Source organism: Macrobrachium rosenbergii, chromosome 9 (assembly GCF_040412425.1).
Source record: "Macrobrachium rosenbergii isolate ZJJX-2024 chromosome 9, ASM4041242v1, whole genome shotgun sequence".
In the NCBI taxonomy this organism is placed as follows: Eukaryota; Metazoa; Arthropoda; class Malacostraca; order Decapoda; family Palaemonidae; genus Macrobrachium; species Macrobrachium rosenbergii.
In genome coordinates, this window is record NC_089749.1 from 22709621 (window position 1) to 22727153 (window position 17533).

Here is a 17533-nt window from a genome sequence, read left to right on the forward strand (position 1 = left end):
TCCTAATTATCATTCCTACTGGAGAAAGCACCTTTATGAAAAGAAAGGTAACTCCAACAATGTTCTTCAAACAAGATATATTTGTGAAACATGAATGCCCCAGATGGCTGCTATTTTTGTGTGAATGTCCTAGTAAGTCACAAGGTCAATAACCTTCATGTCATTTGAAAGGGTTTTGCTGGTGGGGTAATCTTCCCAAATATGATGTCTCCGTTGCTAGGTAACCAGCTGGTTCTTAGCCACGTAAAATAAATCTAATCCTTCGGCCAACCCTAGGAGAGCTGTTAACCTGCTCAGTGGTCTGGTTAAACTAAGATATACTTAACTTTTGTTCTAGCTTTAATGATTGAAAAGTTATGGCCTGGGTTAAAGTTCTATACTATACAGAATCTATAGTATTTGAACCTATAAATTACCTTTTTAGCAACTTCCTTACATAACTGAAAAAAATCCAATGCACGCTGAGGGTTAGAAACTTGGACAAGTTTCTGACATCTGTGCAATACCTTTGCCAATCATGTAAGAGAGTTTGCAGCGACATAGTAAGTGTGACTGAAACACTGCCAGAGAAACAGACAGGAAAAAAACTATAGTTTCCCAGTTGGTCAATAGGGGACTACTGAGCAACCATGAACCAGCACATCATTAAATAGCTTAACAAAACCACTAACCTACGGTTCTTAACACTTCAAGCTGACCTAAGTAAAGTAGATACCTAACAATGATTGTTACCTGCAGAAATTTAAGGAATTTGTATCTAAATCTCTAAAAACAATCAAAAGACAAAAAATACAAATTTTAAGACTAATTATGGAAACAAAATTCATTAAGATGCGTATGTTACAATTAATCTTTAAAAATCATTTTTTAATGTTCAAGAGATTTTTAATATATTGTAAAATTTTAAGGTCAAAACTGGATCTTCTCTTACAAATGAACAAAATTACCATTGTACATGATACAGGGTGGTGATCTATACAGATATACTAGTACAGTAATTGAATTCAGTACAATACCTTTTCTTAACTATGTACCATTTATTCACATATGAAAAATCTACAAGATAATTATTACATCTGAAGGTTGAGAGCAATGCTAACCCCTTAGCATAAGTAAATATCTAAGTGTGAAATCTTGCTAGGTGAAAAAAAAGATTAAGGTACATATGGATAAAAAATTGTCACTAAACCTAAAATCATGCAACCATCAAGAACACAAAATGAATGGAACAACCTCTGGTATAATGGCAAAATGCATTCTTCTCTGTAAATACAGTATATGTCTCCAATATTATACCAAATATAAACCTGCAAAACCAATCATTATAATTACTATATGCTGCCATAAATATTAACAAATTTACTCAAGAAATACTATATGAACTACTGTATTGTATATATAACACCTACCAAATTTTTTGGAAGAATTAGGACCAAATTTCCTCTTAGCTCTATTAACATTACTTATAACATGAGCTCGAAATCCTAGTCCTTCCGATAAACGAACACATTCTCTGAAAATAGCAATAAGATGAAAAATTAACTACAAAAATATCCAATAAGATATGTAATTCACAATAACAACACTTCATCATATGAAGACAACCCTTTTATTAATAAAGGTATTATCATTTCATACTGATTGTACCATTCTGATAGTTTGATAATGTCAAAACTTTGTTTTAATAAAAATACAAGCAAATATGAAACAACTTTGATATATTACCTTTATTCAAGAAATAAATCATATAACCAATAATGTCAACCATAAATTACAAAAATACAAACCTATGTGTCTGCTTGGCTAATTCACGAGTTGGCGCTAGCAGCACAGCACGAAAGCCTTTCTTACGAGGCCCTTCTAGCTGGTGAAGGATTGGAACAAGGAATGCTGCAGTCTTTCCTGGTAATTAACAAAATCAATATTACTGATTAAAGTAACATATTTAGTTGTTGTAGTTCTTCAAAGTTAATTGCCTATTTATATTGTAACTTGCTAATCACTTTTTTTTACAGTACAGTATTGCTACTTAGTTCTTGTAGCACACATGACAATATCTTTGATAGTACTAACAATGATTAAAGACAATTATAAGTAGGATTACGCACACATAAATGCAAATCTCAATGAGATGTTAGCTTTGGCAGCAATAAACGATATCACACTAACTTTAGAGAGGGGCAAAATTAATTATGGCTCCATCACAGTGACCCCATAGCAGGGCACCACTTATGGTGTACAATGAGTGGCACACTACAGATGATGCTAAAAGTGTTCCTTTGACCCCAGCTGTATTGCCCTCAGCCTTTGCTTTTCATCCATCCCCTTTGGTCTCTACTTACTTAGATGTCTATCCTCTTTAACCTCACCTTGGTCCAATTCCAAACTATCATTTAAGAACAAATACTGTACTTAGGATGAGCCCTTTGAGAGGTAAACTGACTCAGTAGTTTCAAATTCATTTATAACGATACACCAGCAATATCTATATGCACATCTTAAAATTTCTCATATATTATGCATACACAGGCAAAGAAAACTTACCCATGAAAAAATAAAGTGAAAGCCACAGCAAATTCCTAGATTTTTTTGTCGCTTTGCAATAGTCCTGATAAGACAAAAATAGCTAACTTGAGTAAATCCTACAAAACAAATCACTTAAAACCAAACGCTAAATTAGTGATCTTACACTTAAATGAGGATTATTTGTGAATAAGGAACTATGTACAACCAGAAAAAAAAAATGATAAACTATACCAGTTCTGTAACTTAGGTCATCTTACGCTATTAAGGCCAAGAAGCCACACTCCTCTTGCAAACCTATAGTAGCAGACTGGTTCATTATACACCATTTGTTGCTGTATTCATATATTCACAATGTTCACAATTTATTGTCAGACCTGTTCTCCTGTATAATAATGTTGAAAAATAGAGCATAAAAATTCTTATAGATTTCAATGCATTATCACTCTGGAAGGATGTTAAAAATGTACATTCATAGCAAAATGTAGTTCAAGTCAGGGAAAACATTGTTTTTGGTTTGCATGGGTTACTTATATCTCATATCTTTACATAACTTATAAATCTCTAAAAGTTATACTGTACATAGATGGGAGGTCAAATTCTCAGGGAACAGCCATACTGTTGTCTGTGATTTTTGATAGCATAATCGCTTGTTTCATCCTCAAGGAGTTACCTTCCATGGTCTACCAGAGCTCCGTGGTGACCAAACTAATATCAAAGAATTCTTTTCTAGTTGGTCTTTTTGGCCAGGTATTGTGTCGTAAACATTAACATTATAACACGCGATGGAGTATATAATGGACTCAAAGCAAAACTGAACCCAGTTTTTCCAGCGTCAAAAGAACCTAGTTTTTCAAACATCAAAAGAACCTGCAAGAAAGAGAAAGAGAAATGCTATTGTGCATGCGCATCCGCCCTCTTGTTTACAACCAGGCCTTTAAAGACCAAGGAGCCATTAACTCTCTTTGGTCTATAGCAAACAATTCGCATCATTACCAGTGCTCCGAAAAAATTCTATTTTTTTCTCCGTTTTCATTATCGAGGATCATGGAAGCATCAAAAATAGCAAGGTATGTACTTTAAATATTAAAATTCCATTTAAAAGTTTTAGCTTTATACTTTTGGAATTGATAATTCTTATTAAAAGCTGGAACCCGGCCCACTGATTGCTACCTAGCTTCGTAAAGTGTTGATTACTACCAAGTTTCGTAAAAGCGAAAATTGTTTTAAACTCTAACTAAATGTTTTAAGTAAAAGAAATATTCCACAACTTATTATTAATATGGAAAATCCTTTCAGATTATATGATGTCTACAATGATCTAGGCAGTAAGTGAGAATAATTCAGCCTAGATTAATTGTGGATGTTGTCTGTAGCCTATGTCCTTGGATCACGTACCCTTAAGTGGCCTAGCTTAGATCAGAAAACAACAATATCTGGGCAAAATAAATGATAGCCTAACAATAAGGCTACATATTAGTATAAATTTTTTCCTTTTATATAAGCTTGTGCACTTAAGCATGAGCTAAGTAATCCAGGACTAGCCTAGGCAGTACTTTATATCAAGTTAAGCGATAATGTTTTACGAAACATCCCATTTTTGGACTAAATTGTTAGCCTAGACCATGTAACCTACGACTAGAAGAAATAGTAATTATGACTAGATGAAATAGTAATCTGTGCTGACTGAGATGGTAGCCTAGCCATAAGGCTACATACTAAGGTAGGCTAATTGTGTTTTATGTAACCCATACGCTTAAGTGTGAATTAAATAATCCAGATTAGGCAGTAGCCTAGATTAGAGTAAGTTATAGCCTGGCTATAAGGTTACACATCAGTGAGTTATTGTTTTATATAGTAGACCAAATAGCCTAGGATTGGATATAAACAACAACCTGGGGTCGACAAAAAATAGTAGACTAACTATAAGGTTATATATTAGTAAGTTTTCTATTTTTATATAGCCTAGCCTATACATTTAAGAGTGATCTATAATAATCTGGATTAGGCAATACCCTATACTATGTTAAGAAAGATTAAAAATAAAGCCTAGGATTATATATATACAGTATCCTAGGCTCAATAAAATAACCTAGGTTTTTTACGACTCTGTACCATATCTGTAAGGCTACATGCTAGTAGGGTCTTATGTAGCCTATATCCTTAAAGGTGATATAACCTAGAACAGGTAGTACCCTAACCAGATTAAGTAGGAACCCCTTTTTAAGGAATATCCATTAGCCTAAAACAGCGATGGCCGAATAGCAGATAAAAGGGTAGTCTAGGCCACAAAAACCAGAAAACCAGATTATAAGAATAGGTTAAGCAAGAACCTTCTAAGAAATCCTCTAATCTTAGCTTAACATAGATTATACTAGAAGCATTAACCTAAGCTATATAAAACAGTAGTTTGGGTTAGTTAAACAAATTAGTTCACAGCAGTTAGTTTGAATGGCATGACAATTGGAATTAAAAATTTCACTTGGCCATTGCAAAAGGACTAACAGTGTATAAGTAATACAGCCATATACAGGTATGAAAACTAACCTAAACCTTAGAGGGGTTTAAGTTAACATTGATATTTAATTAAACGTATAAAAACTGCACACTTGTAATCAAGTTAACCTGTAACATGGAAACTATATGAGGAACTACAGAAGTGTCCCTCACTTAAAAATAATTAATGCTAATTAGCTTCTAATAACAACTTGCTTTATATCACTACAGGGCCACCACTAGGCAGGATCCTCAGTTCAAGTGTTCCATAGCAAATTGCTCGGTTCACCTGCCATGAGGATAGTCCTTGTAAAAAAGAAAAAAGGAAATTTGCTTGGTTGCCAGATGTGGGCAAGATTTGTAGTATGCTCCTGGCAGCAAGTTTTAAGGATGAAACAGCTCCTTTTAAGCTGTCTCAATGGGTCCTAGGGTTCAGTAGGGGTGATGAAGGGGGAGATCATATCTTTCCGGCAGAACTCCAGTAGCACATATTTAACTCTTTCTCTGAACAACATCAATGTTTGTGCCAAAAACCAGTAACATCAGTCCCCAATACCTCCCAGGTTAACCCCACGGAGGAAATAGAGGAATCTTTACTTGGAGTTGACATTCTGATTAAAGAATATGAAGTGGACATTGCCACCGAAATGGCCCGCCTGAACCCAGAAGGCTCAGAGACAAATTTTAGCTACCCATGGGAGAAACATTCCAGAAGGAATTCTACTCCCCATGCAGCTATCGTTGCCGAATAGGATCTTTCCCCCAAAAGGGATACTGGGATCCACCTAACTCAGACTGAAATTACTACATTTTTGGAAGCGTACAGTAACTTGCCCAGGACTTCTGCCCCTTGATTAACAGGCAATTACAGTTCAGTTGCTGAAGCTCAGTTAGATTGCTCAAGCTCCCCTAAAAAGGGATTCACAGTTTGTGGCAAGCTCCCCAAAAAGGGATACACAGTTTGCTGCATTTTATCAGTTCCGTAAGGAAACTGAGTACTATCAAAGATGCCCTCGCCACAGAACAGCAATATATAAGGGACATGAAGCATGATTCCGAAAAGGAAAGTAAGTCTGTCATGTACACCCCAAAGTGTAAAAGTACTACACCCTGTAACCGAAAAGTGAGTGTGGATACAAATGCTTCTCAAACAAGGTCTAATGTTAGAATCCTGACTAGAAACAACAAAAGGGCCAGTTCAGAATAAAGATCTTCAGATCAAAACATAGTAGGGGCTCCAATACTCACCCTTGCTGATACTGATTACCCTTGGCGAGACACCTAAATGTGCATTTTCTCTCCCGATGGCAAGAATGTAATTAATGAGAGAAAAACTATGATCGAAGCTGTACATGTAGAATTTACAAATGGCAGCATTCCCTAATACAGAATGGCATCTGGTACCATCTTCACCAGACATGGAGAAACCACTAACAGAAATGGTTTTCTTACCCAGGCCTATGGCACTAAAAGCTATAGAAATCACCCTTTGCCAGGGCAATGAAAAATGGATCTCTACTTCCATTTTGAATAAGACCCAAGTTGCTCACCAAGTAGCCCCAGCCTTCTGTCCCTTCACTTTCAAAACTATTAATCATGTGAAGGGAAGTTTTTAGAATTTGTAGTGACTAAAAACAAGAGACAATGGCAGAATTAAAATCATCTGCCACGGTCATCTCAGTTTCGGGAAATTCCTCCAAGGAATGGGCAAATCACCCTTTACCAGGTCAACGAAAAATGGATCTCTACCTCCATTTTGAATAAGACCCAAGTTGCTCATCAAGTAGCCCCAGCCTTCTGTCCCTTCACTTTCAAAATTATTAATCACATGAAGACGGATTTTCAGAATTTGTAGTGACTAAAAAAAAGAGACAATGGCAGAATTAAAACTGTCTGCCACAATCATCCCAGTTTCGGGAAATTCCACCAAAGAATGGGCAACTCTGCAACTCCCTTTTGAAAGGAAAAAGCTCCCTTTTAGATACAACTACTCAGCAGTTTGGGACCCCTATGAGAAGACTCTCAGAGGTGACAGCCTCGTCAGAATTTTATGCTAGGCTCCGACTCCTTAGTATTATAACCTCTACCACCTTGCTGGAAGCTGCCACCTAAAGGCTTCCAGAGGATCCCAGGATAATTTTTGCTGTTGAGGCCAAAAGTCTTTTGAGAACCTGAGGGGAAGCACTCTGTGACTTCCTAGAATGGCACATAAAAGCACGAATGGAAGCACTGAAGAGCTCCATCAAATCGCTCTCCAATGTCACTGCATTATTACATTCTAGCCCCTTCTGTAAGGACCTGTTTGAGGAGTCTGTTGTGGCTCAACTCAACGAGCATGCCTGCTAACAGAGTTGTACAATGTACGCTCTTCTGGGGAAAAGAGAATTCAGGAAACAAAGAACCCAAATTTCCCTTTACCCAACCTCAAAAAAGGCTCACTTTGATAAAAAATCATATAGGCCTTCAGTCACCCCAAAAAGTTCTCCTCAAAAACCAGGTAGGTGGTCAGAAGGGACAACTCCCTACAAAGGGACAACAACAACAACAGCAAGGACATCCTTTTTCACAAGGTCCAAAAACTATCTTAGGGAGAAAAAGGAAAAGCAACACCTGGAATGTGTATCAAAGGCGAAGGCAGAGGAGGAGGCAGATACCAAGAGGAATTATATTGGTTGGGGGTTGGCTTCCATGACATCACAGACAATGGGAATTTTCCCTGTGAGGGGACAACATTATTTATATGTGCAAAAGGCCCAGTTACTATTTCTTTTGTTACTGATATATATTTTCTCAAAAGGTCAAGAGATGACTTAACTTTATATTGTAGTTAAATAGTTTGTCTTTCACAATAATCTAAGATTAATCAAAGGCACTACAGGATTTATAAAGTTTTGAAAGAAAGGTCTAATTCACATACCATTTTGATTCTTTAATCATTCACTAATAATTTTGGTATTTTATTATTGATAAATTAATGTTGCTTCATTTGTAATATCATCTGAAAATAAAGCAATTTTTAAATCTGTAGTTTGGTGGTACAACTTCCCTAGGTGGGGCTGGGTCTTCATCAATTTGGGGGGAAAGACACTGGGTGATATGGAAAAGTGGCCCCCCTGATCAAATTTCTGCAGGCACTACTGCCATTCAGTGGAATATGTGCTTCTTTCTATGATAGAACCGGTCTTCAAAGAAAATTTAAGAATTCCAGTGCAGGAAATACATCTTAAAACTGTACATAAATGGATTACCTGAGCCAGTAGGAGCACTTGCAAGTATTTCCCTTCCTTGTAACATGAGTGACCAAGCTTGCATTTGAATGGGCATTGGTTCGACAAACCCCTGATTACAAAGATTATCCACTATAACTTCAGCCACCTTATATTCTGTTTTTAACTGGAAAAAAGAAATGTGGATCAATGAATAAATCTTAAACAATCTGAAAACTGACATCCTACCACAAATGAAATCCAAAGAATATATAGTACTTAATGCTACAAAAATAACTAGGGTGTACTGAACAATATTAAAGGTTTACTAAAAGCAAGGAAACAACACAGTATCCAGAAATGTAAACCAGAATGAGTTAAGTATCTATATTTTTCATAAATAAATACAGGGACTTACCTCATCAAAGGACAAAATAGGACCAGGTATGTCTGTTCCCCAGACATGGATGCCATTCTGGTTACGAGCACGATTAATCTGCAGAATAGAGATGTGTTCATAAATACTGTTCTTACTTCAAACTCCAGATCATGATCATTAATCAGCCAAAGGCTAAACCTCGCTCTTCCATCAGAGTATATATACTTTTGGTCTTAAAGACTCACTAGCCAAAATACTTTTTCATACTCTGCCACACCCATAAGTTAATTTAAATGGAACATAAGCTGTATGTTACTGTACATTTTATAACCTATTCAAGGACAAAATCAATAATATAATGTGCTGAACTTTTACATCAAAATAGCAAATTTTTCCCTAAGCTAAATAACTGAATACACAGTTAATCATTCCAACACACTGTGCATATAGGTATAAAGAGTTCAGTGAATTTTTCTTTCATTTTAAACTGAGTCAAGTCAAAAATTAAAGATTGGCTCTCCCAAATCTTTAATTCTAAATGATACTGAATTGATAACTTGAATTTCATAGTTAAACAAGCAAAAGTAATACATTAAACAATATATTGCTATTTTTGATACAGGGAACACATGAAATTTTGGTTCATAGTAAATATGATATTTTCATAATAAAATTAAGTTTCATATATACTAACCAAGTAATTACATAGCTATAGTCTCTTAACTTGCATGGCAGCTTTTATTTTAAAAAATCACGGTAGCGCTTCGAGGCAGATATATACTTAGCTATGGTGCTCCGACGTTCCCGACAGAAATTCAAATTTCGCGGCACACGCGACAGGTAGGTCAGGTGATCTACCATACCCGCCGCTGGGTGGCGGGGAATAGGAACCATTCCCGTTTTTCAATCAGATTTTCTCTTCCACCTGTCTCCTGAGGGAGGCTGGGCGGAGCCATTAATCGTATATATCTGCCGGGTAAGTATGTACAAAACTTTATTTTATCATAAAAATATCATTTTTGTACATGCAACTTACCCGTCAGATATATACTTAGCTGATTGGCACCCCTGGAGGAGGGCAAAGAGACAGCTAATAAAACTAAAAAACGAAACAACATATGTTGTAGGAAAAAACAAAAACCATGGTTCTTACCTGATTGGGCAGAAGACTTCATGGATACTGTCTATGAGTCTGCTTGCCTCAAGAGCTTCAGCGAGGAAGTGACCTAAGACTGACAGCCCTTCTGGATCATATCAATGGGAAAACCCACTTACATGACAGAGCCTGTTATGGATCGTGTCAATGGGGATTAACCCCACTTACAAGACAGAGCCACTCTACTGAATCATATCAATGGGGGCTATCCCTCTTACATGACAAAGCTAGGTAATAAAAATACAAGGAGCTAACAACCAAAACCCGACCACCTGACCAAGCCTAACCTTGTTAGTAATACGAGATGAAAAAGAGAGAGAGACCTTTAACACTCTTTTCAACCGACCATAAAAACACAACAAACAATTAAAAATAACACTAGATTAAAAGGATTAGCTTCAGCTCCCTGACCCAGCACCGAATCCGGATACGTAAGTTCCTAGAGAGAAGCACTTCTCATATGTCACACGAACATCTCTCAAATAATGAGAAGCAAACACTGAGTTACATCTCCAGTATGTAGAGTCCACAATAGACTGGAGGGACCAAGACTTGTGGAAAGCCAGAGAAGTAGCTATGGCTCTCACCTCATGAGCATTAACTCTTAGGAGCTGAAAATGTTCATCTTTGCATGAAAGATGAGCCTCTTGATAATATCCTTAATGAAGAAAGCCTGGGCATTCTTGGAAATTGCTCTTGAAGGATCCTTGACCGAGCACCAAAGACTTTCGGTGTTACCTCCCAGCTGTTTCTTTTTCTCCAAATAATGTCTAAGACTTCTTACTGGACAGAGTGTGTGTTCTAGCTCTTGTCCTGTCAGATCGAGAGTCCTTTGACCTCAAAACTCCTAGGCCAAGGTTTTGAAGGGTTCTCGTTCTTTACTAAGAAGAGGTTTGAAAGGAGCAGATTGCAGAGTCCTTCTTAAAGCCTACAGAACCTTCCAAAGCTTGTAATTCGCTCACTCTTTTTGGCAGAAGCAAGAAGAAAAGAAACAGCGATTTTCTGGTTAAATCCCTGAAAGAGGCAGATCGAGGAGGCTCAAACTGAGTTTGACATTAGGAATTTTAGGAATCATGTCCAAATTCCAGCTGGGAGGTCTAGGGACTTATTTTTAGAAGTTTCAAAAGACCTTATAAGGTCGTGAGTGCTTTGACATCCGAGAGATGTTCAGATCTCTGTGTCTAAAGACTGAAGACAGCATGCTCCTATACCCCTTTATGGTGGAAACCGCCAGGTTACACTGCTCCCTTGGTAAGAAGAAATCATACTCTCCATTACAGAGGTACTGGAAGAGGACACTTTCTTAGATCGGCACCATCTCTAAAGACTTCCCACTTCGACTGGTAGAGGCGCAAGGTAGAAGATCTTCTGCCAGCGATAGCCCTCGCAGCCTTGAGCAAAAATCCTTCGCCTCTAACCAGTCCTTCGACAGTCTGAAGGCAGTTGGGTTTAGAGCGGGGAAGGTTCTTGTGATATCTGTGAAGTGGGGCTGTTTGAGAAGATCGCTCTGAGAGGAGCGACCTGGGAAAAATCTATCATCCATTCCAGTACCTCTGTGAACCAGTCCCTGGATGGCCAAAAGGAGCCATCAGGTGAGCTTGGTGCCCTTTGACGAAATGAACTTCCTTATTACTACTATTATTATCTTGAACGGGGAAAAGCGTAGCCGTCTAGACCGTCCCAATCTAGGAGAGGCCGTCTATTGCTACTGCTCTGGTCCGAGATTGGGGAGCAATAGTTCTCCAACCTCTTGTTCCAATGGGTTGCGAAGAGGTCTCATATGAGGTCTCCCCCACAGGAACCACAGCCTTTGTAACCCTCTGATGAAGGGACCATTCCGTGGGAAGAACTTGGTCTTCCTGCTGAGCAGATCTGCTCTCACATTCCTTTCTCCTGAACAAATCTGGTGAGAGAACGATGTTTCTCTCCTGCCCACAACAGAGGTTCCTTGCTGCAATGTACAGGAGAAGGAATGTCCCTCCTGCTTCCTGATATAAGCCAGGGCTGTGGTGTTGTCGGAATTGACTAGGAACTACTGATCCCTTTGACCAGAAGTTCGAATCGGGCAAGAGCTAGATGAATGGCGCCAGCTCTTTCAGGTTGATGTGCCAGGCCCTCTGATCCGTGTCCCAGGTGCCTGACACTTCTTCCCGGTGCTCAGTGTCTGCTCCCCAACCCGACTCCGGCTCTGAGAACAACACTAGGCGGGCTCGGCGGTTGTAGAGGAATTCTAGACCCAGCTTTGGGTCAACCACCAACGGAGTGTTCCTTTACTTGAAATGAGATGAGGAAGGAATCCGACAAGTCTTGGGACTTCCGATCCCAAGATTCTTTCAGGAAGAACTGTAGAGGTCTGAGGTGAAGCCTTCCCCAGAGAAACGAACTGTTCCAGTTGAGGAAATGGTCCCAGCAGACTCATCCATTCCCTCGCCGTGAACAACTGTCTTTCTCTAGAAAGTCTGTCACCTTTTGAAGGCAGCGTTCCCTTCTTTCCAGGGGAGGGAACGCTGGAAAACCCCGAATCCATCCGGAATCCCCAGGTAGACAATTTCCTGCTGAGGGGAATCATCTGAGACTTCGAGGTTTACAAGAAGTCCTAGTGACTGGACCAGGTTTAAAGTCCGAGAAAGGTCCTCCAGACAACGGTTCTTCGAATTGGACCGGAATTAGCCAGTCGTCGAGATACAAGGAAATCCTCACCCCTCCAAGTGCAACCAGTGAGCTACATTCCTGAGAATGGTCGTGAACACTTGGGGAGCTGTGGAAAGTCAAAAGCACAGAGCCCTGAACTGAAAGGTTCTGCCGTCTACCATGAACCTTAGGAACTTCCTGGAGGAGGGATGGATGGGAACGTGGAAGTAAGCATCCTGAAGGTCCAGGGGCACCATCCAATCTCCTTGGCGAAGAGACGACAGAACTGGAAGACGCCGTCTCCATAGAGAACTTCTTCTTTACTTACGAAAAGAGTTCAGGAGCTTCACGCTCCAAGACCGGTCTCCACCTCCGAGGATTTTGGCACAAGAAAAAGACGGGTTGTAAAACCCGGGAGTGAAGATCTTGCACCGGGTTCTATGGCAGCCTTTTCTAGCATTTGTTGACGGCTAGCAGAAGGGCTTGCCTCCAAGCACAGGATCCTTATCTCGCCGATAACTCCTCGGAGTTGTTGTCAAGGGAGGTTTGAAAAAGAAGGAATGAGGTACCCCTTCCTCAAAACAGAGAGGGACCAATCGTCCGCTCTCTCTGTGCCCAGGCCGCTAACTTTGAAGTCTGGCACCTACTGGAGTCTGGAGGACTTGATTTTCACATTTGGACTTCCTGGAAGGGAGTCCTGAAGGCCTGGATCTTCTCAGGTCTACGCCTCCTAATAGACCTGGATCCTCGAAAGGGCTCCTGAAAGGGGGTCTTCTCCTTTGCAGGGGGAGCAGCAGGTCTCATCCTCTTCGACGACTGAGCCAGCAGATCCTGAGAAGCCTTCTCAGATAAAGAACGAGAGACTCCTTCACAGTCTCTTGTGGGAAAAGATGGCTAGATAAAGGAGCGTACAAGAGGAAGACCTCTGGATAGGAGAGACCGATTTGGAGAGGAAAAGCACTGAATACTGACCTCTTCTTAAGCAGGCCAGTGCCGAACAGGAAGCGACTCCATCGAGCCGTCCTTCACAGCCTTGTCCAAGCAAGACAAAACACTGCTGAGGTCCTCCATACTGACTGAATCCTCTTCAAGACTCCTCTTGGCTAAGGCCCTAAGAGACCAGTCCATGGTTGAAAACTTCCAGCACACGGAAAAGGCCCTTGAGGAAATGGTCCAGTTCACAAAGTCCCAAGAAGCCTTGGCCGAATTAAGGGAGAGTCTTCTGGAAGAATCCACCAGCGAAGAAAAGTCTGAGCCAGCAGAAGAGGGGAGAGCTAACCCCATTGGCTCCTAGTCTCGTACCACATTCCCGCTCTTCCCGAAAGCCTGAGGGAGGCAAGGAGAAGACAGTCTTGCCTGCATCCTTCTTCTCAAGAGAGCCACTCTCTGAAAACCTTTAGCGCTTTCTTCATGGAGATCGTGGGACGATCTTAACTAAAGAGGAAGATTTCAAGCCTTGGTGCTCGAGCATTGAACCAGGAGAAGGAGGAGAAGCAGGCTTGAGGGAATCCATACTCTGAACCAGAAGAGCTGTCAACCTCTTGTAATCGGAAATGGTGATATCCAGGGGATTCGTCCTCCCATAACGCTCCAGGCCAGAAGGAGGAGGAGAACGTCTAGAAGTAGAGGGCATTTGCAGAAGAAGAGTTGCCTAGAAGGAGAGGAGCCTTGTCCACTGGAGAACGATGATCCGGAGAGAAGCGCCAAGCTGACTGACTGGCGCCTGACATGAAGCTCGAACGGAAGAGGAGCCCTTGCTGGGAGAGGGGGCGCCTAACAGACGAAAGGAGGCTGGAGGAACTTCTACGAGGCGAAGAACGAAAGGGCGTTTGACTGTGGAGAAAGTATCTCCAACAGGAGAAGACCGATGATTTAATGATGGCGAAGCGCCTGGGAGAGGCTATCGAGAAGAAGAGCGCCGAGGAGAGAAGCGCCTACCAGGAGAGGAGCGCCTACCAGGAGAAGAGCGCCTAACAGGAGGAGTGCCTACAGGGAAGCGCGCTAAGGAGAGGAGCTGACGGAGAGGAGCGCCTGCAAGGGGAGAGGAGCGCCTACCAGGAGAGAGAGCCTGGAAGAGAGGAGGCGCCTGCTGCTGGAGGGGCGCTTAACAGGAGAAGAACGCTTCACAGAAGACGACTTGCTGGGAGAAGAGTCTCTGAGTGACTTGATCGGAAGAGAGGCATCCTTCCGATTTAGAGGAGCTCAGCACGATAAAGAGCCAGCAAGAGCAGCAGAGTTGAGCCTGGAGGCCTACCAGGATCTGCTTTGGTGGACTCCTGAACACCAGAAGAAGAGGAGGAAGATCTCACGAGTTCTCTTCTTAGAAACAGGAGAGCCTCAGGAAGGGGCCAGGGCTAGAGTCCAAGGCGTCTCCTCTAGAGCCTTCCAAGTCCTCTTCAAAGGACGCGACTCTTCAGCCGAACTCCAACCACGTTTAGGAGACGAAGAAGAAGATGAGAAACACTTTAAGATCCCTTTTCTCACGGCGATCTTAAGACAGCCTGGGACGCCAACAGGCGCTGCCGGGGACGGGCCTGACCGTTGGGAGCGTTCTTCATCCCCTTGCGGCCAAGGTCGACATTCCTCCTCCACTGGGTCTGGGAGTTTGGAAGAGGTCTAGGCCTAGGAGCGATGCGAGCCGGTCAGACGCCCCCTCCACTACACTGGGGACACTACACAAATCACTATCACTTCTCACTTTCTTTTCCCTCCATAGCGGCGCATCTGCAACTGCATCTTGCGGATCGTAGCCTTCATAGCAGCCATCTCCGACGGCGAATCCACAGGTTCGACGGGGTGAAGGAGCTGAAACAACTGGAGTGACAGGAGAATCTGGAAGAGTGTTAGGTTCCTAAATCTACCTCCTGGAAAGAGACCTACTAGCGCTTTAGAAGAAGCCTCTAACTCTGTCCTTCTCCAACTTGCGTGCATAAGAGTTCAACGCCTTCCATTCCAGTTCAGTGAGATTCACATTCAACACACGTGTTCTCAAAAGAGCATTCATTCTCCCTACACCTCGAACACACAGAGTATGAGGATCTACCGAAGCTTTCGGTAGTCTCACCTACAATCAGACCTAACACACACACGAAACACGTGCAACACTCTGATCAGACATTCTAAAAGAAAATACCAAAGCCAAAATCAAAAAACAGTCCACAAAAAGCGTATGCCAAGCCAAAGATCCAATACGTCACCAAAGGTCAGTCCAAAATAATCCTCAGCAAGCGAAAAATGAAAATCTAAGCAGAAGGAACCAACAACAGATGTTGCGGAACCAGCGACAGAGAAAATCTGACATGAAAACGGGAATGGTTCCTTTGGTCCGCCACTCCTGCTGGCGGTGTGGTTGATCACCTGACCTACCTGTCGCGTGTGCCGCGAAATTTGAATTTCTGTCGGGAACGCCAGAGACTATAGCTAAGTATATATCTGACGGGTAAGTTGTATGTACAAAACTTAAATTTTATTATAAAATATCTGTGAATATGAGTCAATCTATTACAAATTCTGGTCCTTTTTGTTGGAAAAATCGGTACAGAACTCTCTTGCAAACAAATGGATCTAACTTGAAAACATTAAGGCACTGCGTTGATTTTTGAGATGAAAAATTGCAGTGATCCCAGACAAACAAACTTGTCCTCTCAATCAGTTGTGAAGAGAGCAACTACTGGATTGACTACAGAACTATGTAAACATTGAAAATTTATGTTAAACTAAATAAATAACTTCATGGCGAACCCAAATTTTTCTGACAATAAATAGGTTGCCCAGACTTGGTTTATACAGCCAGCACCTTGCACATGTGGTATGTAATAGATGATAAACTTAAGGCCAATGTTGCAAAACCCTATAAAACTGAAACTTGTTACTACTAACAGAGTTTCAAAAAAACCAGACAAAATGTAGTCATGGGCATGACTCTGATATCAAGAAAACAACCTAAAGGTGTTGAATTATCTGAGTGTTTGCAATCCACATACAAATGTAAACAGTTTTCAGCTAATCTCAATGCTCTACTTCAAAGTTAAAATTAACAGAAGAAAATCTGGAAACTAAAAATAGAATATCCCCAATACCATGAAATTGAACTGAACAAAAACAATGTAATCAAGGTAACAGAATTTTCAAAAATTATGTTGAAAACTCTTAAATGTGTTTTTAAAACAGTGAGGGCAAATGAAATCAATCTGCCTTCAACAAATAGGTTGACTGCAGAATGGTGAGAAATAAAAGACAAAAAAGATATCTTAAGATAAGGCAACTGCTCGGATAATCCACCAAGCAACAAGCTCACAGCCTTATACACTCTTTCAAAAAAAAAAAAAAAAAAAGTGTCCAGTGAACCAAGAATGGACTGAATCAGATTCCTCAGAAAGAACTGTGTATGACCATGTGAAAGTACAATGGGTGAAAAGGGTTCAATTCCAACCCCAGTTTACTCAAAGCTGAAGATAGTCCCTTCTGGTAATCACTGGATCCATTCAGATAATACCTTAAGGCTCTAATAGGCAAAGGAACCCTCTTCTACAATTAAAACTTAGAGCTAAAACTAAATAAAACCTACTAATGATGGTACTTTTGTTTCACAGGCTTGAAAAGGTCCTGCAGATCTTGGCTAGGAAAAAATAGGACGTTTTTACAGAAAAAAAGTTTTAACAGAGAATCCTACCTTTATCAATGGCAGCTGCAATTTATGAAAAAATGTCAAGGAGACCAAGTTCTATTTGTAGGCATCATAAGCCATTTACAAACAAAGAGTCAGGAACGAGTTTGATGATAATCCAAAATGGTGGAGGAATGGGTTGCAGCTAGGTCCATCAGAAAGTGAAGAGTTTTAAAAATTACTTTTTAAGTAAATATAAACAGAAGAAGAGCTGTCTTTTTATACCATTAACTTAACAAGTAATTACATAGCTCTTGTTTGGCAATGAGGCAGTTCAGAAAACATTAAATCTGCATCTTATCAGCAATAGGTGCAGCTGCAATGCTTGTCGTTTTTGATCTGACAGCCTTTACAAAACTGAAGACTTGGGTAAGAGCAGACAACCAACTTACATAAAGTGGAGGTGAATACTGAGTTGACCCTTTTTTCAAGAGAGCAGTCACAAGTCCACCAACAACTGAAGAAGGTACATCTAG

The 17533-nt window shown here is 40.6% G+C and overlaps 1 protein-coding gene across 1 annotated transcript in view; it reads right to left on the reverse strand.

Annotated features, from left to right (window-relative positions):
* Positions 1 to 17533, reverse strand: part of ais (aramis) — a 59788-nt gene that overhangs the window by 17340 nt on the left and 24915 nt on the right. The window contains 4 exon segments of the mRNA XM_067108657.1: positions 1410 to 1513; positions 1788 to 1902; positions 8268 to 8412; positions 8644 to 8721. Coding sequence (XP_066964758.1) covers positions 1410 to 1513; positions 1788 to 1902; positions 8268 to 8412; positions 8644 to 8721 — 442 coding nt within the window.